Raw genomic sequence first — 26368 nt, forward strand, 5'->3', positions numbered from 1 at the left:
CGACCGTTGGAGGAGTTCGCTTAACAGCGTTCTTCCAAGTTACTCTTTTAGTTTCACCAAGATACACCATGGGCAATCCAGACTATTATTTATCGCAAAATTGTATACCGCACTAAAATTTCGGCTCAGTAAACACCATGGGTAAATAATGATGGCTAAAATTAAACGTCGGCTTTGAAGCTCAAAATTTTATGGACATTTTTTGGTAAGCGCCATCAAAAGTATTGAAATATAAGCAACAGACATATAGCTTCTCCAAGTTGTTTGCTCATCACGTTTAGTCATAATTTTTCTGTCTTATGTTAATTTAATGAAATAAAATATGCGATGAGCTTTTTCTCTGCATTAGATTAAACGTATATTTTGTGCTGAGTTCAGATTTGACATTACAGAGAATATCTTATGCTAGAGATGCCTGCGCTCCGCTCACGGTTTGCTCTTCCTTTGGCATGGCTTGTATGGAAGCTGATAGGATGGTTCACATGGACAGCATGATCATCATGTGACGTTATGGGATCGAGCTGCTATTATTTGTTTCACTGATATGGGAGAGGTATAAAAGCATTGTTTGTTGTGATGAAGTCGTGCATGACTCACATATATGCTTAGTCTCATTAGCATCCTTAATTAGTTTTGTTGTGGTTCAAATCTGGCCCGAAGGTGACCACGCCGGTGGAGCTAAGGGAGCCGCTGGTGCTAGAAAGGGGAAGACGGGAGCCACCACATGCGCGACGGCTGCGGAGCTGCACAAAGCCTCACCGGTGTTCCCGGTGAGGGCCCTCTCCGACGATCAAGTGCGTTTGGCGAGGTCGGCCTGGTGGAGACTGGGAGTAGCTCGATTTTTTGGATTCTGAGATGTACTCGAATGAGCGCTCCGAGTTCGAGGGTCGAAGCGTATGCTGTGTATCGCTAGGGTTAGTGTTCCGAACTTGATCGGAACGGGTCGACGTTTGTCTGGAGGCACCCTGAACTTGGTCGGAGAAGTCGGCGAATGTCTGGAGTTGGAGGAGCTTTAGGCGGAGTTCCGAGTACGAGCTGGCCTTGGGCCGAAGTGAAGATTCAGTCATTCATCGTTGGTGTTTACTGGGCCGAAATTGGACAGCCTTTTAGTTGTGGGCTTGACGATCCATTTTTCCCTCTATCAAGTTTCATATTAGAAAACTTTATGTTCGATGTTATCTATGTATGAAATAGCTTCTCAATTCGAAGAATTCACATAATTAACAAAGCACGTAATTACTTGTCACAATTTGCAATCTTGATTCGTAAGACACTCATCTCTATTAATATAACTCAGACTCCAAGAATTTGAGTTGCATGTTTGTAAGCCTCGTTATGTAAATTTTGTTGCTTCAAGAATACACCTCACTAAGCTCAATACTTTATATATGTATTATATATATGTTTGATAGAAAGAACAGATCCCATGCATGAGGTAAAAAATAATTTTACTTACCAATATACTTAACTGAAAAAACTTAGAATTAGATGGGATTAAAGCCCTCCATCCTTTTTGTTAGGTCAAGCAAATATAATTATGTTGTACAATGGCCATCTTCATGTGCATTGCATGTAAGGGTATTCGTGCTCGAGCTGACCAGGTAACATATATTCAAAATTTATTAATCAATAAGCTTGCTGTAATGTTGATCTAGACCTCTATTTATTTTCGGGAGCCCATAGTTCTCAGGCGTGGCTTGTTTTCAAATTGAGCTATAAATAAAACCTAAGCCTGCCAAGTTTAATAATCAAATAAGCTCAATCAAACCTATTAATTACCGACTCAAAATTGAGTTGTTTGAATAGCTTCATGTATTTGCAGCAGTAATCGAATTTGCAAGCAGCAAGAATCAAGATCTAGTTTTTTGTAATGCTTCACCTTTTTCATATATCGTCTTTTGATATTTTAAAAGCTTAAAATTTATCTTTATATATTAATAGGTGGCATGCATCAATTATCATCTATACATGCAAAACCTCATAGGCTAACACTGTTGCTATAATTTTTGTAGTTCTCAACATGAACAGTGTAGATGCCAGTGGTCATATGTGACGAAGAATCAACAATTGTTATATCATTCAATAAACATACTCCTATTTTCTCGTCTTCTTTGAGCAAAAAAATGAACCAATTGCAATAGATCTTCTATAAAAGAAGGGATATGTATAGAGCACTCCCACAGATGGACAAAGAGTAACATTTTGGTTGAAATGAAGGATGACCAGTAAGAAGTTTGAGTTGCATATAATGTCGACTAATTGAATCGGTAAAGTCATTATCACAAACCCCTAACCTTGATTCAATTCTGTCCTTAACTCAATTTTTTGCTGGGTATCTTCATGCCTTGGTTCTGAAAAATAGGTCTTATGATAATAAAGATTTATCCATGCATGGTACTTTTTTTCATATGCTAGGATTTTTTTTCCTTTTTTTTTTGGGTGAGTTCAAGGGATGTGTTGTTAATCCAGTGTTGTTGTAATGTAGACAAATGAGTAGAAAGTCAAGTTTTATCAAAACCTTAGGAGAAATAAGAGCACATAAATCAAGTTCAAATAACATTTTAGGTAATACTATGCAGCAAGTTAGTCATTTTGGTGCCTATTATACCTCAGTTAAATGAAGAAGGTAAATCTTGTAAATATTCTACTTGCTCCTGCATATGTTCACAGAACACACAGGCACCAAGAAATCAACATGAATCTTCTATAGATAGCTAAGATATTCATAGATCATTCCCATAAACCTCTAAAACCAAATGAAAAAAGGCCACCTTTTAGGAAGAACAGTAACAAATGCCAAAGAGGGAGGAGAAAACCCATCAAAACTGCCCGGCCCGACCCATAAAATCCGGGCCGGCACTTATCCAGCCCAGCTGCAAGAGGAGGTTAGCGTAGGAAGCACGGGACGCCGCGAGCCCAAAATTAGGGACCGCCTCCGCCCAAGCGCAATATGGTCATTTCACTGTCCAGAGGCGCTTCCGCATCCTATAAAAGCCATGGGACCCACGTAACCTCCTCCCCACGCTTGCCCGTTTCAGGAACCCTCCCTGTTTAAATCCATCTCGCTCTAACGATCCTCTCCTCTTTCCTTCGTCTCCTCCTCTCGGGCTTCGCCAAGAAAACAAAAGCGGACGCGATAGCGAAGGAGAGATCAGGACGCTGAGATAGAGCAAAGGAGTGACGAGATTGATATAGCCTTCGGTCGAGAGGGGAAAGAATGATGCAAATGCTTGGCTTTCGAGGGGGCTCGTCCTCCTCGTCCGCCTCTTCGTCGAAGGAGAAGGGGCCTCCGCCGCGGAGATCCGACGCTGCTGCAGCTTCTCCGCCGTCCTCCTCGCCCGGCACTGTGGGGCCGGCGAGGCCTCTCCGCCTCGTCTACTGCGACGAGAAGGGGAAGTTCCGGATGGACCCGGAGGCCGTCGCCACCCTCCAGCTCGTCAAGGGCCCCGTCGGCGTCATCTCCGTTTGCGGACGCGCCCGGCAGGGCAAGAGCTTCATTCTTAACCAGGTTCTTTTCGAATTCTATTACAGTTCTTGTTTTTCCTTCTTGATCCTAGCCCGGTCTAGAAATCTAGGGTTTGTTCTTCTTCTTGCTTTTTTTTTGTTCTTGTTCAATTTGATTAAGGATGGTGCCGAGGATGGAGAATTTTGGGTCGTTGATGAGGAGCTTTGTAAAGTTGTCTCCTTTCTTTGGAAAAAAAAAAATGATGATTTGTTCTGTTTTTATGTGAATTTAGTGAGGGCAGAACCAATTTGGATGGTTAGTTAGATGGAATGATCTGAGTCTTTTGTCCCTTGGGTTTTGATTGAAAGGTTACAAAGTTATGGTTAACCAACTTAAAATTCAGACATGCGGAACTTTTCATGACATATTGCAAGGGGTAATTTTGGTGAGAGTAGATTCTCAAACAACGGAAGTTAAAGTACAAAAAACTTGCATTGGGAAGCAGGTCTTTCCAGTGTCTTTACTAGTGGCATCAAATTCAGTAATTATTGTCTTGACCTTTGCACCCCGTAATTTTCATCTTGACCTCTTTATGCCCGGTAATTATTATCTTGGCCTTTGCTGCATGCTGCGAGTTGTCTTCAATTCTGATTCTTGTTGTTGGACTCTGGGTTGCATTTATTAATTTGCATCGTGGATACCTGCTTTTAAAAATTTATATGACCAATAAGATATCACACTATATTTGCATGCAGTAATGTATCGATTAAAATGTTAGATGCTACCTACCTCTGGCAATGTTACTGTTTATTATGTGATTAATGTGAGTTAATTATAAATTATCTTCCAGTAAAAAAAGATTATGTATTACTTGTGTCTCCAGACACCAAGTATCTACCCACCTACCAAGTTATGAATCGATCTTTTCTCCTTGAGAGCCATAGTGGAAGGATATGGATTTGCAATTTGTAGTGTTATAACTGTAACCATATCAAAATTTTGACTGGTTGACCTGTTGCCTTTGCATTATCAAGGCTAGGAATCTACAATTCAGAATAAATATAGTAATGTTGACATTAAGCTATCCTTATATGAGATGCCTATCATTTTCATTACCATATCTCTGCTTATGGTCTCACATCTGTGCATGCCTAACATGGATAATGGCTAATGTTACACCTGTGAGTTGTGAAAATAGGGAGCAGTGATCCGATTGGGAAAAAGGAAGATTTTCTTTAACCCGCCCAATTCGAATCTCTCAAAAGCAAACTAAAAGAAGGAGGAAGAATCTCGAAAGTAGGACTTAAAATCTTCTTTTCTTTCCTTCATTCTTTACCTCTTAAATTGAAGTACATAGCTCCTATTTATAATACTAGCGATGTCACCCTTTTCACAATTTGGGTCGGATTCCTCTCCTAGTTCAAATAGGACCAGATATTCTAAAATAAATATAATTAATAAAAATATTCTAGGAAAAGATAAAATTTTTGAGGAGGTAGATCTCGACTTCTACATCAACTTTGCCTTTTGTTGTTTCGTCTGATTCTTCTCGGATAGAGAGCTACGCCCAATCAAAATCTTATCTGAAAAGAAAACTTTCGGTTTGACCAGTCTATTTTGGAGTATAAACGATGAAATTTTGGCCCGATTCAACCTCCTAGGAGATTGGCCCAAAGTTGTAGATCTCGAAAAGATACCCAACTTAAAAAAAAAAAGAGAACATCTCAATCGGGCATTGTATGATCAAGTTATGGCCTCCGAAAGTTTGGCATGCGACTTGACTTTCCGATATGGCGGATCTCACTTCTGAATCCTGTCCAACCCTACTCGTAGTGGCCAAAGTGTTCCACATCGAGCCCAATGATCCTTCTAGATATCCATAGTAGCCAAAGTGTTCCACATCGAGTTTGGTGATCCCCTTGGACACTCATAGTGGCCAAAGTGATTCACATTGAGTTTGATGATCCTTCTGAATACTCATAGCAATCAAAGTGATCGACATCGAGTTTGGTGATTCTTCTGAATATTCGTAATGGTCAAAGTAGTTCACATTGAGTCTCGTATCCTCCTGGATCAAACAGATAGAACTGAACACTTTTAGTTCTTAGTGTTATTGGGTGATTATCATGGGTTGATCATCATCTTTATCTATAGGAAGCTAACTTGGATTTTGATGCACATTGTATGGCACGTCACAGTCTTGCAACACTAGTTTTTTCTAATTGAGCTTAAGCCTCTCGATGCATAGTTTGGGAAGCAGTGCTAATCCTAACGATAATTAGTCAAGTTGTATGTGTACATGTATATCTTTTTTTTATGCATGTTTATTGCTAGTACCAAGTCCTATTGCATGCATAGAGTGATTTATGCCTGATTAAGTATGATAATAATGCCATGATTCTTCATCTCCAAACACCACCACTATAAATATTTGCTCATAGTTTTATATTATATTATGTTTCAATCACGTAGCTATTAGTTTGCCATCATTTTCTTTCTGAAATGCAAACCATTATTTCATTCTTCTTTCTTATTACCTGAATTTACTGATCTGCTTTTGGAGGTAGCTTACAATGTGTAGATAGTTTAGTATCCCTTTTTTTAATAAATATGTTGGACTATTTTTTATGGCAATTATTCTTGTGGCTGTGGCTTTTTTGTAGCTTCTAGGAAGGAGCAGTGGATTTCAAGTGGCTTCTACTCATCGACCATGCACTAAGGGGCTTTGGCTATGGAGTGCACCACTAAAGCGAACTGCTCTTGATGGCACTGAATATAATCTTTTACTGTTGGATAGCGAAGGAATTGATGCCTATGATCAAACGGTTAGTTTGTCCTCCTCCACATCATACTATACTGATAATTATTATGTTGGTATGCTAATCTTAGGGGAGTCCCACATTAGTCTTGCTAATGTTTTGCTTGATCTATTTGGGTTGCTTCCAGTGCCTAACATAATACATACCTAATTTGCACATGATCTATTTGGTTTGCACTCACTTATCTGCTTGTGGAATATGGCCTTTACCCTTATGTGCTGAATTTTTCTGAAATGAAATTTTCTGTTGATCACCTTACACTTCTTCCTGCTTTCCAGTATAATCCATGCATGTAATATATATTGATGTATGTTCATAAGTCTACATTACTGAAAAGCTTATATTAAATCTTGCTTTATAATTGCTTTTATAATTCTGAAAACTGCTGAGGATTATGGAAGATAACTGGTCTAAGTTTGCCTTGTTCTAGTGGGGGTCTTCTTTCCCTTCTAATGAGGATAGAATGAATAAATTAACAAATGAAAGAAGATGTCATGTCTCCTTTCCAGTAAAATACATGAAAAAAAATCACTTCATAAGGCCTCATGAATTATTGTTGAAGTCAAGTTTTTACACCATGCCCTTGGCTTGTATGACATGAAAAAATGTACTGCTGTGTGAATGGTGTGCATGAACATGCCCAGGGATATTAGACTCTTTCTAGAACTAGATGGTTTTCTTTTGTTAATCATCAAATGCAATTATTAGAATGTTAAAACTTATCCAAATAAATGTACCACACCCTATGAATCCTCTTGGATTTGCATTGCTATTGCCAATGAACATCATTGGTTCACATACTACACCAAATTAGCAACTTCAGACCAGAAACGATCAAATAGTTATTGTTATCTATACTATTGTAATGCAAACTCCCACAGATAGTGATCCAAACGAAGGAAGTACATACGAAGCCTTCGTCAAGAATGGAGGGAGGAAACAGAGGAGATGGAATACACAGGGATTTAGTGAAGAGAACTCAGATGCATGGTGGCTCTATTTATCATAGGGACGAGGTCACTGTTACAGAGATATAACCCCTTACATGTATATCACCTCTCCTCTTTCCAACCTCTACTGTTCTCTTAGACTCTCTAGCTTTTATAAACCTCCCTCGTAGCTGACCGATGTGAGACAGTTCGACGTGAGACCCGTGATGCGAGAGTTGGGACGTGTGACCCGGCCACCTCGGGCTGTGTATGGGTTTGGGAGAAGATAACTTCCGCTTGTCATTAACTTACTCCCACATCCCACGTCGAGCTCCCACGTCCCACGCTGAGCTCCCACGTCGAACTTCTCATGGGAGGACTCCCACGTCCCACGTCGAGCTTCTCATGGGAGGACCCTGCTCCTCTCTTCTTCATGCCGTTTCCATTGTTACACCGGTGGCATAGATCTTTACAGCTCCGTTATACTTCCAGATGCTGTAGATCGTCCCGGATCACGGCTCTCCTTCTTCGAGAGGAGCCAGCTCCTACTGGTTCTAGAACTGGAAGTCACCTTTAACTCGGTGTCGATCATGGCGCTCCTTATACTTCTGTTGGGCTTTTTGTAGCTGTTGTTCTACCTTATGGTGCACCCTCGAACGTTCTCCAAGAAACGCTGCGCCCTTGCCATGTTACCTTCTTCCCTGACGGTCTGTGGTGTAGATCCAATTGTGAATTCCAGGTCGAAAGGACTTTGTGGTAGGAAGCCCAGGCAAACTTCGCAAGGAGATTTGTTTGTCGAATTGTGCACCGTGTGGTTGATGGCGAACTGTAAGAAAGGAATGCTCTCGTCCCAAGTTTTGGGATGTCTAGAGTTGTAGCCGCGAAGAAGATGCACAACAGTTCGATTGACTACCTCAGTCTGCCCGTCAGTTTGAGGATGGAAGGCTGTACTCCGTTTTAGCTTGGTATCCATCTTGGCCCATAAGGCACACCAAAATTTGCTTAGGAACCGACTATCTCGATCAGATATAATCGAGCTGGGAAGCGCAAACATTTTCCATATGTTTTCGAAGAAGAGCCATGCCGCCTCCTCTCTGGTGACCGTTTTCTTGCAAGGCATGAGCACCACCATTTTTGAGAACCTATCGATTACTACAAATAGGTAGTCGTGTCCTTGTCGCGTTCTTGGAAGGCCACCCAAGAAATCCATAGAGACACTCTCCCATGGTCGTGTCGGAACGGGCAATGGTGTGTATAATCCGACCTTTCGATTGGTGGGTTTGGATGTGCTGCACAACACACATCTTTTGACGAATCGGGCCACGTCTTGTTGCATTTTCGGCCAAAAGATGTAGCGGAGCAGATTTTGTAGCATCTTTGTCACCCCGAAGTGCCCAGCTATCTTTGATGTATGTGCCTCCCGCATGTATCTCACGCGCTCGGCGGCTCATGAAATGCATAGAAGCATCCCTTTGTAAACGAGCCCATCACGTAGCATGAAGTCGGATGGTCTCCCTGATTTTATGTTTGCCAACGTGTTTTGAAAGTCGGGGTCTTCATCATACCAGCCGGTATACTCATGAAAAGTTGGTTGCACTTGCATGAATACTGATAAGCAAAATGTTGCTACCGGTGGTCGTGACAACATGGCCGCCAGTTTGTTGTGAATGCCCTTCATGTATTTGATCACGAGGTTGAATTGTTGCAGGTATGTCATCCACTTCATGTGTCGGGCTTGCTGCAGTTGGGTCTGCATCTGTAGGTACTGTAGTGGCCGACTGTAGTGGCCGGTGGTCAGTGTGCACTATTGTCTTCTTGCCGAGGAGGTAGACGCGCCAGTGCTTCACTGCCTGGTGTAGAGCAAGTAGCTCTTTGTCGTACGTCGAGTAATTCTTCGAAGCACCTTGAAACATCTCCGAGTGATATGCCACGGGACGTCCTTCCTGCATTAGGACAACCCCCATGGCATATCCCAATGCGTCTGCTTCAAGCTCGAACGGCTTCTGTAGGTTCGGCAAGGCGAGAACCGGTGCCTCGCTGATCCTTCTCTTCAACAGGAGGAAGGTGTCTTCATGTTCCTTCGTCCACACAAATATTTGATTGGCCTTTGTCAATGTATGTAGCTTGGAAGCTATGACAGAAAAATTTCGGATGAACTTCCGAAGGTACTGGCAAGCTCCCATGAAGCTCCGGACCTCTGTTACTGACTGTGGACACGGCCATTCTTTGATCACCTTCACTTTGTTGGGGTCAACTCGTAACTCGCCAGCCCCCACTACAAACCCAAGATATACTAAGGTTTGTTTGCCAAACTCACATTTCTTGCGGTTTAGGCACAATTGATGTTGCTCCAAGGTTTCGAACACCTGCTGTATGTGAACTAGGTGCTCATCCCAAGAACGGCTATAAATGAGAATGTCGTCAAGATAAACGATGACAAAGTTGTCAATGAAGGGCCGGAGGACATTGTTCATTAGCCGCATGAAGGTGGCCGGGGCGTTGCAAAGACCGAATGGCATTACAAACCACATATCATCTTTGTGAATCCGAACTTGGTGATATCCAGATTTCAGATCGAGCTTTGTGAAGACAGTTGCATGCTTCAACTGGTCCAATAAATCATTGATGCGTGGGAGAGGGTACCGGTTTTTGATGGTGATTTTGTTAAGAGCTCGGTAGTCAATGCACATGCGCCACCCTCCATCTTTCTTCGGTACCAGCACGATCGGCGAGCCGCAGGTAGAGCTACTTGGTTTGATGACGCCAGCTTCAAGTAGTTCGTTCACCTGCCGCTTGATCTCCTCATTCTCCATCACTGAGTTGCGGTACATGCAAAGGTTAGGCAATGTAGAGTCGGAGATAAGTTGGATGTCATGTTCTACCGCCCGCTTGGGAGGTAACATGCCCGCTTCTGTGAACAGACTCGCATACTTATCAAGTAATTCATTCAACTTGCTGTCCGGCTCTTTACATGATAATGTTAGAGCTGAAACCTTTACTTCATTTTCTACCGATCGGATCATCAACAGGACGAATTTTTGACATGCATTTACCATCCGTCTTGCTTGGCAGGCAGTCACCAAATCCACCCTTTGGCATGCTTGATCTTTGTTGACGATGTATTTCTTCCCGTCTTTCTCGAACTGATACCGTTGAGCGCGTCGGTAGTAGATAGCATCACGCTCCCAAAGATATGGACTACCAAAAATCACCTGGCAAATATCAAGAGGTACCACTTCGCACGTTCCTTGGTCGATGTATTGACTAGTGATGGCGAAGTGGAATTTGCACTGGCGGTCAATCTTGCACGTCCTTCTGGATCCATCCAAGTGGGTATAGTCGTGGATGTGGTGTTGTTTCAAGACCTAGTTTTTGAACCAAGCTTGACGAGATTAGGTTCTTTTGACTGCCGGTGTCGATGATGGCCTCGATGATTTCTTGCTTCACTTGGATTCGCAATATGAACAACTCCTCGTCGAGTACGGTCGGCGGACTCGAGGTTGTCTCCTTCGGCATTGCCATCAGAGACAAACTCTTCTCTGCTCCTTCGACCCATTCGAGTTCGATGGGGATGTTGGAGATCATTGCTGCCGTCGTGCGTTTGCTTGGTTATCTTTTTTCCATTTTGTTGGAAAAAGTTCCAGATGTAGCTTCCAGCACTTCCTCTTCTCGTGTCCCGTAATTTTGCAGTGTTCACAGAACTCGTTTGATTTGGATGAAGAGGAAGAGTTACTCTTGTGGGTGTGCTTCCTAGGATGATGGTTGCCGCCATTCTTCTCCTTGCTGTTATCAGGAGCACGGTGACTGCCGGGTTTGTTCTTCTGCTCGATGGTCATAGCAATGCTACTGGCATTGGAGACGTTAGTTGCTTGATATAAGCGTAGTTCATTCTGGATTTGTCGATGCAGGCCAGCTACGAACTTGGTGAAAACGTCTTCACTATCGAGGTAGATGCCTAGCATCACCGCCAGGCGCCGGAACTCCGTCATGTATTCTTGCACTATTTGGTTCTGTCGTTGCCTTAAGTTGTGCCAATGCGACCATCGATCCTGAAAGTATCCCATCGGATAGAATTCTTGGCGCAGAAGGTGGGAAAATTCTTCCCAAGTTACCTCCCTGTTGTTGTTGGTCTTCAAGTACGCGTTCCACCAAGCTAATGCATGGTTGGTTAGCTTCAGTCGGGCGAATGCGACTTTCTTGCCACTACTAAACCCGTAAAGGGTGAAGTAGGTCTCTAGCTGGTCCACCCAAGAGTCTAGCTTCTCCGCGTCGATGGTGTCGTCGAACGTCGGAATGTCAATCCTGGCCTCAACTTTGAAGGGTCAAGGTCTAGCTTCCGTGAGTGATACAATGCTAGCATCATCCGGGTTGTCGTGGTCCTCCTCCTTCAAGACCGAGGTACCCCCAGTCTTGTTCTTCACGGTTGTCAAACGAGCTCGTGGCAGAGAAGGATCGTCGCCACCGTTCTTCACCACTGTGGGCAGTGGGGAAGATGTTTGAGCTTGAATCCACGTTAGGACTGACTCTAATTGAGTGGTCAACCTATCGACCTTAGTGGAGAGGTCGGGCTGATCTGTTGTGAAGTCATCGTCGGTCGACATTGATGAAGGTGCGGCCTCTCTTGCCGGTCGACGATGAATCCGCAAAATGGAGAAGGGTTCGCCGGTTACCTGGTAGCCGGATTTTGTTAACACCATGTACAGGTAGAACCGTGAGAGGCTCTGATACCAAACTTGATCCAAACGAAGGAAGTACACACGAAGCCTTCGTCAAGAATGGAGGGAGGAAACAGAGGAGATGGAATACACAGGGATTTAGTGAAGAGAACTTAGATGCATGGTGGCTCTATTTATCATAGGGACGAGGTCACTGTTATAGAGATATAACCCCTTACACGTATATCACCTCTCCTCTTTCCAACCTCTACTGTTCTCTTAGACTTTCTAGCTTTTATAAACCTCCCTCGTAGCTGACCGATGTGAGACAGTTCGACGCGAGACCTGTGATGCGAGACTTCGGATGTGTGACCCAACCACCTCGGGCTGTGTATGGGTTTGGGAGAAGATAACTTCCACTTGTCATTAACTTACTCCCACGTCCCACGCCGAGCTCCCATGTCCCACGCTGAGCTCCCACGTCGAACTTCTCATGGGAGGACTCCCACGTCCCACATCGAGCTCCCACGCCGAGCTCCCACGTCCCATGTCGAACTTCTCATGGGAGGACTCCCACGTCCCACGTCGAGCTTCTCATGGGAGGACCCTGCTCTTCTCTTCTTCATGCCGTTTCCATTGTTACACCAGTGGCATAGATCTTTACAGCTCCGTTATACTTCCAGATGCTGTAGATTGTCCCGGATCAGATAGAGCCCACTTTTTGTCTCCACCAGTTTCCTATTCCCTTTAAATCAACTAGGAAAGAGAGAGAGAAATAAATTACATTAAACAGAAGGTATAAGTATAAATTTATATTAAATAATCTTGATTGATGAGATCATGACTTTCCATCAAGTGCCTTGTTTTCTTGTGTAAAGTGAGGGTTGGAGAGAAAAGAAAAGAGAAAGAGATACAAACCTGTCACGTTTCTTCAGGTGTTAAGCTTGATAACATAATTGACCCATTACCTACCAGCTTAAGCTTTTGGATTGACTAGTTAGTTAATATTTGTATCCGAGCTCAGGTTCCTGAAAATCCTGAGCGAAAATCCCCTCTTGTTTTGTTACTTATTTAATTATGTCCCATCATCTTTTATCTTAATTCCTAATTGCCATCTTTACTCATCCTTGGCTCGACTTTGTCATCCCTCCATGTGGCATGGTCTGGGCTGCATGGGGGGAGGGGTGGGTGGGTGGTTATGGGCTATGTTAAGCCTGATATACATTTTTGACCCATTTGCTATTAGCTTAACCTCTTGGGATTAACTGGTTAGTTGATATCTTGAATTAACCACATGCATGCACATGCTAAATACTAGTTAAACATAATGCTGCCTTGTTAGAACATTTTGTTTGGTAGGCTAAGATGTGTATTGAAATTGGCTTGGCTGGCTCATGATATGATATAAGATGTAATTTTCATCGAGACCTCATGAAATGGAGTGAGCTAAGGTATTGTGTCTCGTTGAAGGGCACTTGTATCTATTTTTTACTAAGACTAATAGAAAGACCTGAGAAAAGGTCACCATGTCTAGGCACTATTTACCAATCAAACCAAGTGATTAATAGATAGTGATAAGAGTAATGCTACATTCCAATCGAGGTTTTGAATACTGGTGGGACAGTGGGGTACTGTATCATCCCAAGTGTCTGGACGGGGATGAGTCAAGAGATAAACCAGGACAAGACGAGACATCAACCACCCCAAGTATTGGTATGCAGGGCATCCCATTCACGACAAGCTGAGACAGCCCTATCTCATGGTATATAAAACTTTGATTCTAAATACAACTTTTGAACTTTTTTTTGGTGAAAAATGCAACTTTTGAAATTTATAGGATATTATTTTTTACTAGACATTTTTTCTGATAAATCTATGCAAGAGGTTTAAGTGTTAAGATCGAGCACGTACTAAATGCGAAATGGAATTATCTATTGATTTGCAGCATAATTTTCGTTATAGGTAATTGGAACTTAATTGAGTGTTCTAATGTGCATTGCAGGGTGATCTACTAAAAGAGCTATCTGTGTTTTGACTGTTTTTTGTTTCTTTAATAAACATTATCATTTTTGATTGATATGATGTAGGTCAGATTTAACTCAAAGATGCTGTTGCAATTACTTTTTTTCTTTAATCACTTCAAGTAGCAATGTAACTGATGATCATGGAGCCGAACTGATGTAGTTTGTGTTTTCTGCACTTACTTTTTGACAGGGGACTTATAGTACACAAATATTTTCTCTGGCAGTTCTGTTGTCAAGCATGTTTATCTATAACCAGGTAGAGTGATGTTGTACTGAGGCTTCCTTTATCTGAATTTAAAAAAGAATTGTGAGATTGAAGATTCATTTTCAGTTGGAATTGTATGTCTGATGCAGTCTCTTTTTTTTAATAATTTCTGTAGATAAATCTGTGTTGTCTTTTGCAGATGGGGGGTATAGATGAAGCTGCACTTGATCGTCTATCTCTAGTCACTGAAATGACTAAACATATTCGAGTGAGAGCATCTGGAGGAAGATCCACAGCATCTGAGCTTGGGCAATTTTCTCCAGTCTTTGTTTGGCTATTGAGGGTGATTATATTTGCCTTTCATGCTTACTGTTGGGAGTGTCTTCTATATTCAGTCATTCTTGTTTCCAATATGCACCAGTTTGATCATTGACCAAGTGTTACTGTGTGATTTCAGGACTTTTATTTAGATTTAGTAGAGGATAATAAGAAAATCACCCCACGTGACTACTTAGAGTTAGCGTTGAGACCTGTGCAAGGTGGAGGAAGGGATCTATCTGCTAAAAATGAGGTGTCACATGAACTCTTTTTCATACACAATTACATGTTGTTTTATGCAGACCTGATATCTTTGTTTGATGTTTATGAATGTATACATTATATCAATGATATTTATTATCATAGCTTTCGGCTTGCTTTGCTGATTTCAAGAAATTACTTATGAATAGATTCGGGAGTCCATTCGTGCTCTTTTCCCTGATAGAGAGTGTTTCACACTTGTGCGACCATTGAACAATGAAAATGATCTCCAACGCCTTGATCAAATCCCTGTAAGTCTATATTTACACACTTCACATTACCATCATTATGAATTTTAATTTATTTTTTTTAAAGTTTTCTTCTAATTCTCATTGTGCAGTTAGATAAATTGCGGCCAGAATTTAGGTCTGGCCTTGATGCATTCACAAATTTCGTCTTTGAGCGAACCAGACCTAAACAAGTAGGAGCAACTGTAATGACAGGTCCTATTCTTTCCGGTATTACACAATCATTTTTGGATGCCATCAACAATGGTGCTATACCTACAATATCCTCCTCATGGCAGGTTAGTCTTGTTGTGATTTTTTGACACATTGTTCTCAACTATGTTGAGTTTCTTTGTTAATGGTTAGTTTTGGTAACTTGGTGAAAATACATATTTAACTTGTTAATCTCGTTATTGGATAAAAATATTGCTTGTTCTGTCACACCGTGAAACATGAGTAGATAACATATTTAGTCTATTACTCTATTATATCAGGTAAAATGGAGGCTTAAGTTGTGCAGAGCTCTCCATTCACCATGTGAATGCTAGTATTAATGTGCTTGGCCACTATTAAAATTCATTGCTTAATATGCAACAGAAATTTGGCTATGGAACCTTTTGTTTATTATAATTTGTTACATTGTTATATTGTGTTTCAAGAACAACTGGAAGTAAGATGGAAAAAAAACGTAACCAGATGCATCACATGGGGTCAGTATTAATGATGGAAGTTTTTACATGGATGTATAGTTTGTATTAATGATGGGAGTTTTTGCTTAGAGGAAAAAATTCGTACCTTGCACATGGTGCGAGGTCAGTATTAACGATGGAAGCTTTTGCACAGAGGGTCGGAAGTTTTTGTTCGGCTATCATTAAAGTTCATTGCTTAATGCGCGCGCAACATAAATTTAGCTATTGAAGCTTTCAATGTATCATAATTTGTTACATTGCTATACTGCATTTCTTGAACATTTGGGAAAAGGAGAAAAACTGTATCCTATCCATCCCTTATGTTACATGCTAGTAATGCACTAATTTTCTGTTTGGTTAGGTGAAATCTGGTAACTGTTTATGCAGAGATTTTGAGCATGATTGCCAAGTTGATTGTTTTATACCAATCCGGCTATCAATTTTCTTGGCTTGAACCAATGAGATATATCTGCTTATTTACTTTTATGTTCTATTTGATATTTTATTGAAGTTCTATTTGATATTTTGTTTACATTCCTACATACAAAAGAAATGGCATCATCATATATTTAGTCATCTAAAGAACTGTAAAGACTTGTTTATAACCTTATGTGACTAATTAAATATTAAAAGTTCCATCTGCTGCTGTTTAGAAAAGAAGATGGAAGAAGGAAGTGTTAGTTCCTTGCAATTATTGTATGAGCTACAGCTTAATTATTTGGTATCATTGGGACCTAGCCTGCATTCCTAGCAAAAGATGGTCAACTTTCTGCTCTCACTAATTTTCAAGAAACAAACTTGCTCTTCTTTCTATCCTTCTCACTTATCCCTTGAGCATATTTTAATAATATGCTAAATTATATTCTGTTATTCAAAAATGTTCCATTGCAACTGCAAAAAAATGCTGTTTATATGACAGCAATAGCATACTTCATTTTATTTGTCTCAATTGGTAACGCCAATGCTACATGGCCAGCATGTCATTTCTTAATGCATCACATCTTTGTGTGTTGAATACTGTCTTCACCTTTTCAAGGAGTGAAGATCCATCAGCTCTGTGTACTTGAAGCATATAGGATCAAGCCACTGAGATATGCTCCTCATATCTTGTTATTGAAGATTAAGTTGCAATAATGCATAGTCTTTGTCAAGATTTATTAATCTTATTGTTGTATCATACCAATTTTTGGAAAACAATTTGATCTGGAGTGTTTGAATTGTAGCTTAGCAATTGTAGCATTTTGAACATGCTTACGTTGCCTTTGCAGTTTTAAGTTACCTATGTGACTTAACATGGTATATTGCTGGAGAGGCCATCTCGCCATGTAATGTTGTTCATTTTATTTTTCATGCATTTGCTTCCAAATTCACCTTGTGGTTTTATTGAGAAATTTGCTTTCATTCTCACATACATCCACATTATCATCTTAGCTTTGAAACTATGCTCAAAAAGCATGCTATTAGTATCAATTCTGATATGGGATAATCTCTCCCTCAATATCTTGATTATTGGTGTTTTATTTTTTTTTTAAATCATTGGGCATTACTTCTCCACGAGGCTTTTTAGTCACCGCAGTTGACTTTGTGATGCAACAGTTACTTTACCACTGCAGATGAAGTGAATTTGCTGCTGATTGAAATTTTGCTTTCATCTAAGTCATAGATGTTTCAGTCTTTTGTGACATTGTCATTAGGACTTGGGAGCGAACTATACAGTAATCCCTTGCAGACATGGCCTTATTGTCCTTAAATTTGCTTTTCATCAGTCATGGCTAAAAGTTATGTACATATTGCAGTACTCTTGTGCTAGGATGCTTTATTAGTTTAACATAGGGTTTGAGCATAACCTCCATATTGAGCTTTTCAGGATCCATTTGCAAGGTAATAGGCCTTTGTCTGTGAAATTTAGCAATGAAGGAATACTTGACCAATAGCAGAAATGCACGTCTGAAAGCTGATGTAGCATGTATCGTCCAACCGTATGGATATGTTTGTGATAAGACAAACACACTGAGACTTAACAGAGACAACTGTTATCCAAAATAAACCACTCTAACTTAGAAAAATACTTCTTTTGAATGTTTATTGTCCTAAAGTTCATGCATGCTTGATCAACACATTTTAGGTAAGTACCTTAATTAGTACTCTGTGTCACTGAGGACTGAACTTTCTGATATTGTTTTTTATTAGATCTGACAAATGTACCTTCTGCATACCTGCATTTGTAGATGCTCATAAAATGCTCTCTACATACTCATCCATGATATAATTACCTGATTGAACCCCGAGACGTGATTAATAAGTATGCTTAGTGTCCGTAAGCAGTTTTCATGACATCTTATTTAGCAGTCCTACTTTCTGTGTTTTAATGGTTTTCTTCCCAAGTGTTGTTAGACTGCAAGATGCGGTCCCTTTATTAATGGGAAACAAATACCTTATTTTTCATGAATAAATGAAGCTAAGCTAAGAAAAGTTGTCTACTTATTCAAAAAAGTCATGATCCATTTAGAAAAATCATGATTCATTTTCTCAAAAGAGGTCTCCTACCAATAATTTAACTACCTTCTCTCTCTCTTTTTCTTTTTGATAAGAACAACCCCTCTATTTTCGGAATGACAAATCATTCTAGATCTTGGCACCTACGCACTCCATTGTAAGGCCTAAGGTCAAGATGTCGAATACTTGAACATGGCTGCCTTATTGAAATGTGCAGGTCATTGTGCTCTTTAATTCAGAAAAGCAAATTGCTATGCCAGTTTTCATAATGAGCAGTCTGATGTCAGGTTCGCGAAATAGCAGAGTTGATCTAGGTGATTGTGCAAGCACTACTAGGGTGTAGGTTGACCAGTTCCACAAAAACTATATAGGAACAAGAAATGAAATGATCACCTTGATGAACTTCTGGACCTCTGGTTTTAGCTTTCGTCTGTAGAATTAAAAAATTGCCTTATTTACTGAGACATCTTTCTTTCAACTATTTATAGTTCTTATTTTTTGCAAAGGGTGGATGATGCACCTATGAAGGTTTTTCTTGATTTACAAGATCTGATGTGGTATACAAGATTGACATGAAACATTTTCTACTCAATCCAAAAAAAAAAAGATATTAAAATATAAATGGAAGTCAATGCGGTAGAGGTAGGTGTAAGATGTAATTATCCATAGTAAGTAATTGAGGAAACAAATGTATGAGAAAATGAAATCTCCAATTGATTAGAGATATCAGCCTCAACTCATCAGAACCAGTGCATATCGTTGAATATCTTGACTACCTAAATATAATCTCTATCTTATCTTTCGAAGTTCTCTCTTTAGCTAGTAAACCAACATTTACAAAACCGGCAGACCCAACACAAAGGTTCCTGTTTCTCCTGGAGAGCATGGTGCATTATTTTGTAGTTGTTGTGAGTCAGTTTCTGAACACATGATTTGTTTTGTATTTACCTTGTTGCATGTGATTTTTTGGGTATACAGATATGCATGTTTTTATGTATTTAATGTCGTTGATTTCTCCTTTTGACCATACCTGTCTTTAAGTATGAGAATCAAGTTACTGTACATATTTTAAAGCCCATAAGGAATATAAAGTATGGGAAAAGAGCCGTACTCCTATATTAAGTCAATATCATCCTTAAGATTAATTAATATTAGTTTTTTTTATTTTTTCTGCATCAATGTAATATCTGTATTATAAAAAAAAGGCATACTGATATTTGATATTTTCAGAACTTTAGTGAATATGAACATAGTTCAGCCCTGTTTACCCTTTCACTTTTTTGGCTGTGGAAGTGTACTTTTGACTTCGGTAGATATGGTCATAGTCTACTTTTTTGTGAGCTGATAATTCAGTTGCAATTTCATTTAGACAGTTTTAATTCTTGTTTTCTTTTTCATATAAAAAAAATGCAAGGATTGAAGCACGTCTGATTGAAATGATGATTAGGGATTTCTGACTTCCAAAATATTGATGTCTGAAATTATTGATTGTTATTTTCCAGCCTCTTTGCCAATCAACAAGCAAACCAATAGGGGCATATAATTCAATATAGTGGGCATTGCCAAAAAGTTCTAGGCAGTAAAAAAACATAAATTTGATTTCCCTTGGGGCATTTGCCTTCGGCATGGGAACCAGTATAATGACCAGAGTAAGGGGATGGGGAGTTACCTCTGTGTCTTTTCCTATTTCTTACATCCTGTTTTATGATTTGGAGGCTTAATCTCTGTGCGTAATGGTGATAAATGTGTTTCTGACTTGGATTAAAATGAAACAGCAATGCTATGACACCATTTTGAGTGTAATTTTCTTATTTTAGGGCAGTCTTTTGATTTTTCTATTGTTCTGTAGAGTGTCGAAGAATTTGAATGTCGCAGAGCTTATGATTCGGCTGCTGATATATACATGTCTTCTTTTGACCGCACAAAACCGGCAGAAGAGGTATAAAGATCTCTATGTAATGCATTGTGTTGCAGATGTATAACTTGTTTGCAGTCTGCATTCTGTAGTAACTTCATATGTTTCAGGCTGTTCTAAGAGAAGCGCATGAAAATGCTGTTCAAAAAGCTCTAACTGTTTTTAACACCACTGCTGTGGGAGCTGGCTCAGCTCGTCTGCATTATGAAAAGCTTCTCTATAATTTTTTCAGAAAGGCATTTGAGGTGAGCATTGACTTCATTTCCTTAATATTTGCCATTCTGCTGAATGAATTGCACTGGCTTCCATAATGTCTATTGATATCATAGTTTTATTGAATGCTATCTCTGTTAATTCCTTCATCAGTAAATCAGCGTAAGTTATTGCTTCATCAATGTTCAATCTTCATAGCATGTATTTGTTGAAGCATATAGTATATTTGAATAATGTGGCTGAATCAAGATATTTAAGACATCCATTTTATGGGACTTCTTTTAGATAATTTGAACCAAGCTTGATTTTTCTGCGGATTGATTTAAACTGCTGGTGATCCATAGTTCTCAATGAAACTAGGGCTAGTTTAAATCTGGAACTGTACCATTTTGCATTAAATTTGATTGCATGGAGGTTGTTTTTAAGTGGTTCCAGCTAAAATACGAGGGCTGATATCCTGTCTCTCTCGTGTAGCTCATACAATATTACATATGCTTAAACCATTCAAGCACTGAACCCCCCATATGCATAAAGTCCCTAAAAACTAAAATACGAGGGCTAATATTACATATGCATAAAGTCACTGGAATCTTCCACTTTCCGACTTCCAGAGCATAGCAATTGGTCTGAGGCCACTCATGTCCCTAAAAACTAAATCCTTAGTCAGGTGTATCTCCATGATTCCAAGACACCAGCTAAGGTTATGTATGGGTATGGTGAGCCATTTCTATTGGAATTCAAAGCCTGTATTTTTGCTGACAAAAGCAAACAAAATTGCCTTATCATTTCTTATTGTCACAGCACTGTTATGTTCAAGTGTGATAATATCTAAAGCAATCTAGACTTGTAAAAAATAAAAACTCATAATTGGTTTAAGGGTCCTGCCTGTTATTCTCTTTCTATAGTCTCTTTCCTTTTCTTTAGGCAGATTTTCAGTTTTCATATGATAATTTTGTTATAGTAAAGCAAGTAATGCATTTAAAAATATGCTACTGAGATCTTTTTCTATGATGCCTTCTACATTGTAAATTCTGTTCCCACCTTTGCTCATTAATGAGCCACCACATCTCCAATCTTCCATGTAGTTGATCCTTTTGCAAATGTTTATAATTAGACAATCTTTCTATTCTACCTTATAAAGACAATGACATATATGTTTGTATATAAATGCAAACATATATGCATGGGTTCATGTATGTCCTATGGGGTCTTGCCTTATGCGTGATCTCATAGTTTCTATAGAAGTCCACCATTGTTCAACTTGATGAGAAGATTTATTAGATGGTGTAAATTCTTTGCAATTAAATAGCACCGCGCCCTCGCTTTCCTCCAAAAGCTTTTTTTAATTAAAAACACACACACATATTTGCTTCTTTCATGTTCACCACATTCACATACACATACATGCCATATACATGGCATCCTTGGCCTATCACTCTCACAACTATGACACTTGATTATTACTCGGTACCACTTACCACCTGTCACCGGTACCTTGTTTTCACATCTTTCACTTCCATTGCTGCCATGCTTTATAAAGGTTGCTTACCATGAATGGATGGATTTCTTCGTTTCCTTTCCTTGACATTTGAAGTGCCGCTAAGAACTCCTGTTCACTTCAGGAAAAGAAACTGGAAGGTACTGTAACCATCCAGCCTCCCCTCAACTATTTAGATTTGCCTTATGGATCCCTATTCACCAAGTATTCCTTTTTAGGAGCACCTTTGATGTTATTCCAAGCTTCTTGATATCTTTCTCCATAACCTTCATCCATGTTACCTTAGGTGTCTCCCTTCTTTTGCTATAACCTGAGGTCTTCCCCTTCTTTTTCTATCATTGTACAAGCCTTATCATCTTAATCGATTTTCCATCACTTTGTACTAAATTTGTGCAACTTTTAATATATTTTTTTTGCAGACTATTCTTTCTAGTTTTATCACACATCTATAACATTCTCATTTTTCTCACACTCAAACATGTTTTTCTGAACTCTTTTTACTGCCCAACATTCGAAGCTACACAGCATTGCAGTCTTTGTTGTTGTTTTGTAGAATGTTTCCTTAAATACCCAAGCTATGTGTCAGTCACATAATACCTAAAAGGCACAACTTGACTTGTATAATAGATAAAATTCATCATGACATTGATAGCTTAGTCAATCCTTGCTTCTTGTTTTGGAGAATTATATATTTGTTACCTTTCAATGAATGGTGCTGTAATTAGATACAGGCCTGCTTCTTGATTGACATGTTAGCCATCTAGCTTGTGCATTCATCATTGACTGCATTATGGTGCAGGATTTTAAAAGAAATGCTTTTATAGAGGCAGATTTGCTCTCTTCAAATATAATACAGAGCATGGAAACAAAGTTGCAAGAAGCTTGTCGTGTTCCTAATGCGAAACTTGATGATGTGATTCAGGTGAGGCATTTTCTGACAATGACACATGCATGCATATAATACTCAACAAATACATATTTTAGTGCAAATATCTTGTAATTTTTCCAAGGCCATGTTCATCTTGAGCTTGTTAGTTCTTTGTTTAGTAGGATTAGCGTTTTGCCATCTTTTCTTCACCATGCTCTCTCATTTTACTTTCATGGTTGCTTTCAATTTACTGGCATATTCAGATTAGCTCAATGTGTTCTGATCTCACAAGCATTGTTTTTCCTTGGTGTTCACAATACCAGAAATTTATGCTGTTTTTTTTTTTGTTTCAATAAAGCTACATGCTATGTAACTTGGCTTCTGTAAAGTTCACTCATTTATTCTGGTGAAGCCGTCAATTATGAACTTTCTCTTCTTCTTCTTGAGCAAGTCCCAGGATTTGAACCCTGACATCCTAAATGGCAAGCCCTCAGATTGAGGTGCTGACCAACTGTGCTACCCATTGTTAGCTCAATTATGAACTTTCTGGCTAATGACCAACTTTGTGGCTAATGCCCCTCTTTTCTAATAACAGTATTGATTTGTCATACCATTACATGCTTCATAATGTTATGCATGTAGTTTTTTTATGTTATGAATTGTGAAAATTGGTAGAATGCTCAAATTAATCCATCCACATTATGCATGGCCGTAGTTATCATGAGTCTAGGGGTTTGGAGTCCATATCCAAACATGATTTTTATATCTGGTATGCTAACACTGAGCATAGTATGAGTAGGTTTAACAATGTATTAGCATTGTCTTTCTGTTTGATAGCTCTTCTCTACTCCATGTCATGATCTAATCAAAATTCAGTATACAGCATGTGTCTTGAAGTATAAGGCTAAATCAAATATAGATGATACACTTTCCTTCTGGTAGCTGCTCTTTGATCCTAGACTTGAGGGCATCCATACAGCTGATTGATTTATCTCTTCTTTTATATATTTCTTTTCTTTGGAAATATACATGATGATTTGTTACATTGAATACCTTTGCAGTGTTTGGACAGTCTGCTCTCCAAATACGAATCATCTTCTCATGGGCCAGGAAAATGGCAAAAATTGGCTGCTTTTCTGCAGAAGTGGTGTGTTTCTTTACTTTTGTACTTTGAACTAAATTAGCATTAGTAACAAGTTAGATGGTTTATTTCTCAAAAGCTATGACAGTTATTTCTCGAAAAAACAAACTAGAAGGCTTGAGGGTAATTTTTACATTGGAATGGTCTGTTTTGCAAATGGATTTGTTTGTCTGACTCCTTTCACACACCAATCGCCTCAGTCTCGGCCATATTGGTTTAGTATTGTGCATTTCCACCCTTTTAAGACTTTTATACCTTCTTTGGTTTGGGTCTTAATTTTTCAAAGTTCTGATATGATCCATTTCCATTAAGGTCCAATCTGGACCGCAGTACGAACTCTATAGTTCCTTGTGTTGGTTTAGATTATGGACTTTCTTGTTCAGTTTTCTACATTGACACTTTTTAGTTTTTCAGTTTGGAGGGTTCAATACTGGACCTTTTCAGGAGGCAATTAAATCAAATTGAATCAGAAAGGAGCACTCTTAAGTTGAAATGCAGTTCAAGTGAAGACAAATTGGCATTGCTTAAGATGCAACTTGAGGCAAATGAGAAACACAGAACTGAATATCTGAAGCGCTATGAGGAAGCCATAAGTGACAAGGAAAAATTTTCCAAAGATTACTCTGTTCGTATTTTGGATTTGCAGAACAAACATAGCAAGTTAGAGGAACGTTGTTCAGGATTACTTAAAGCTCTTGATCTTGCTAAACTTGAATCCTCCGATTGGAAAACTAAATATGACCATATTCATTCAGAGCAGAAGGCTAAGGAAGATAAGTTCAAGGCTCAACTTGCCACTCTGGAGTCCAGACTAAGTTCTTCTGAAGGGAGACTAGCTGCTGTTCGTGAACAGACACATTCTGCTCAGGAAGAGGCATCGGAATGGAAGAGAAAATATGATATTGCCATCGGAGAAGCTAAAACAGCTTTGGAGAGAGCAGCTTTAGTGCAAGAACGCACTAATAAGAAAGCACAAGAAAGAGAAGATGCCTTGAGGGAAGAATTTGCTGACCAGATAGCAGAAAAGGTAACTATCATTTTTCTCTTGTTTGCTATGTCTTATCTTTATAAATGTAACCCTTATGTCTTTTTGCTTAAACTAATTAACAGGAAAGGGACATTGCCAATTTGACCGCAAAGATTGACCTTTCAGAAAAGCATGCAAACAGTTTGGTCTCACAATTGGAGGTAGAACTCTAGTTCTTTTCATGTTACAGAAGCATCAATTTATTTGCATGTCATTGTTTCACATTCAAAGACGATGGCCAGATAATGGCTGAGGTGCTTTATATGCAGGCTGCAGAATCTAAATTGAAGAGCCAGGAGGCGGAATCTTTGGCCTTGAAAAATGAAATGAAAACATTAGTTGAGAACTTGAGTTCTGTTAGAACTATAGCTCAATCTCATGAGAAGCAAGTCAAAATACTGGAACAAGAAAAGAATCATCTTGAGGAGAAATACCTTTCTGAATGCAAGAAATTCAGCGAAGCAGACAAGAGATGTAAAGATGCGGAAAGGGAGGCAAAGAGAGCAATTGAGTTGGCTGATTCGGCTCGTGCTGAAGTGGTTGCTTCTCAGAAGGAGAAGAATGAAGCTCAGCAGTTGGGGATGGAAAGATTGACAGTAATTGAAAGAACTAAAAGGCAGGTTGAGAGCCTTGAGAGAGAGAGGACTAAGCTGATGGACGAACTTGAGAGGCTGCGCCGATCTGAGATGGATGCAAATTCCAAGGTCACATCACTTGAGGGAAGGGTCAATGAAAGAGAGAGGGAAATTGAGGAAATGTTGAGTCAGAGCAATGCACAGAGGTCCAACACAGTCCAAGTTCTTGAGGGTCTTTTGGCAACAGAAAGAGTGGCTCTAGCAGAAGCCAACAACAGAGCGGAGGCGTTGTCGGTGCAGCTTCAAGCAACTCAAGGCAAACTAGATGCACTCCAGCAGGAGCTGACTTCGGTTCGGTTCAATGAGACTGCACTTGACAGCAAGCTCAGGACTGCTCACGGGAAGCGTTTGAGGGTGGAGGATTGCCTGGGCACTGAATCTGTCCACAACATGGACGTTGATCAAGAGGTGGTTAGGGGCAGAAAAAGATGCAAGAGTACCACTAGCCCCTACAATTATACTCCCACAGAAGATGGTGGTTCTGTTTTCATAGGGGAAGAAGATAGAAATGAGAATGAGGAAAATCACAACACGGAAGCTAAAGATTATGCAAAGTTTACTGTGTTGAAACTGAAACAGGAGCTCACGAAGCATGGATTTGGTTCACAACTGTTACAGCTAAAAAATCCCAATAAGAAGGACATCATTGCCTTGTATGAGAAGCATGTCCTGAAAAAATAGTTAATTTTGGGTGTGACTGGGTCTCTAACACAGCTTCAAATGCAAATGGAGATGTTTGGCAAAACAATTCAGGTCAGTTTAGTCTTTTGGGTATGTCATCATCCACGAGGTTATGTTTAACTTAGTTTTTTTTATGGTAGTCATCTGTAATTACACTCAGTTGCTTTAAAATGATGCTCTCTCTCTCTCTCTCATTTATGGGCATGTGTGCATTCGCACTTTCTAGCTTTGTTATGCATTAAACAAATCTTTGAGTTTTTTTTTTATGGTAGTCATCTGTAATTACACTCAGTTGCTTTAAAATGTTCTCCTCTCTCTCTCA

The 26368-nt window shown here is 39.6% G+C and overlaps 1 protein-coding gene across 1 annotated transcript; it reads left to right on the plus strand.

Moving 5' to 3' along the window:
* Positions 1–3017: 3017 nt before the first annotated feature.
* LOC103707321 (uncharacterized) lies at positions 3018–26368 on the plus strand. The gene is made up of 14 exons (XM_008791757.6): positions 3018–3508; positions 6109–6270; positions 14063–14128; positions 14277–14420; positions 14535–14648; positions 14806–14907; positions 14997–15182; positions 19918–20007; positions 20094–20228; positions 22494–22616; positions 23624–23709; positions 24118–24730; positions 24814–24891; positions 25000–26368. The coding sequence occupies exons 1-14, from the start codon at positions 3218–3220 to the stop codon at positions 26044–26046; spliced, it is 3237 nt and encodes a 1078-aa protein (XP_008789979.3). The 5' UTR covers positions 3018–3217; the 3' UTR covers positions 26047–26368.

The sequence above is a fragment of the Phoenix dactylifera genome, chromosome 1 (genome assembly GCF_051530095.1).
Source record: "Phoenix dactylifera cultivar Ajwa chromosome 1, Ajwa_hap1_PhDact_Kaust_v1.1, whole genome shotgun sequence".
In the NCBI taxonomy this organism is placed as follows: domain Eukaryota; kingdom Viridiplantae; phylum Streptophyta; class Magnoliopsida; order Arecales; family Arecaceae; genus Phoenix; species Phoenix dactylifera.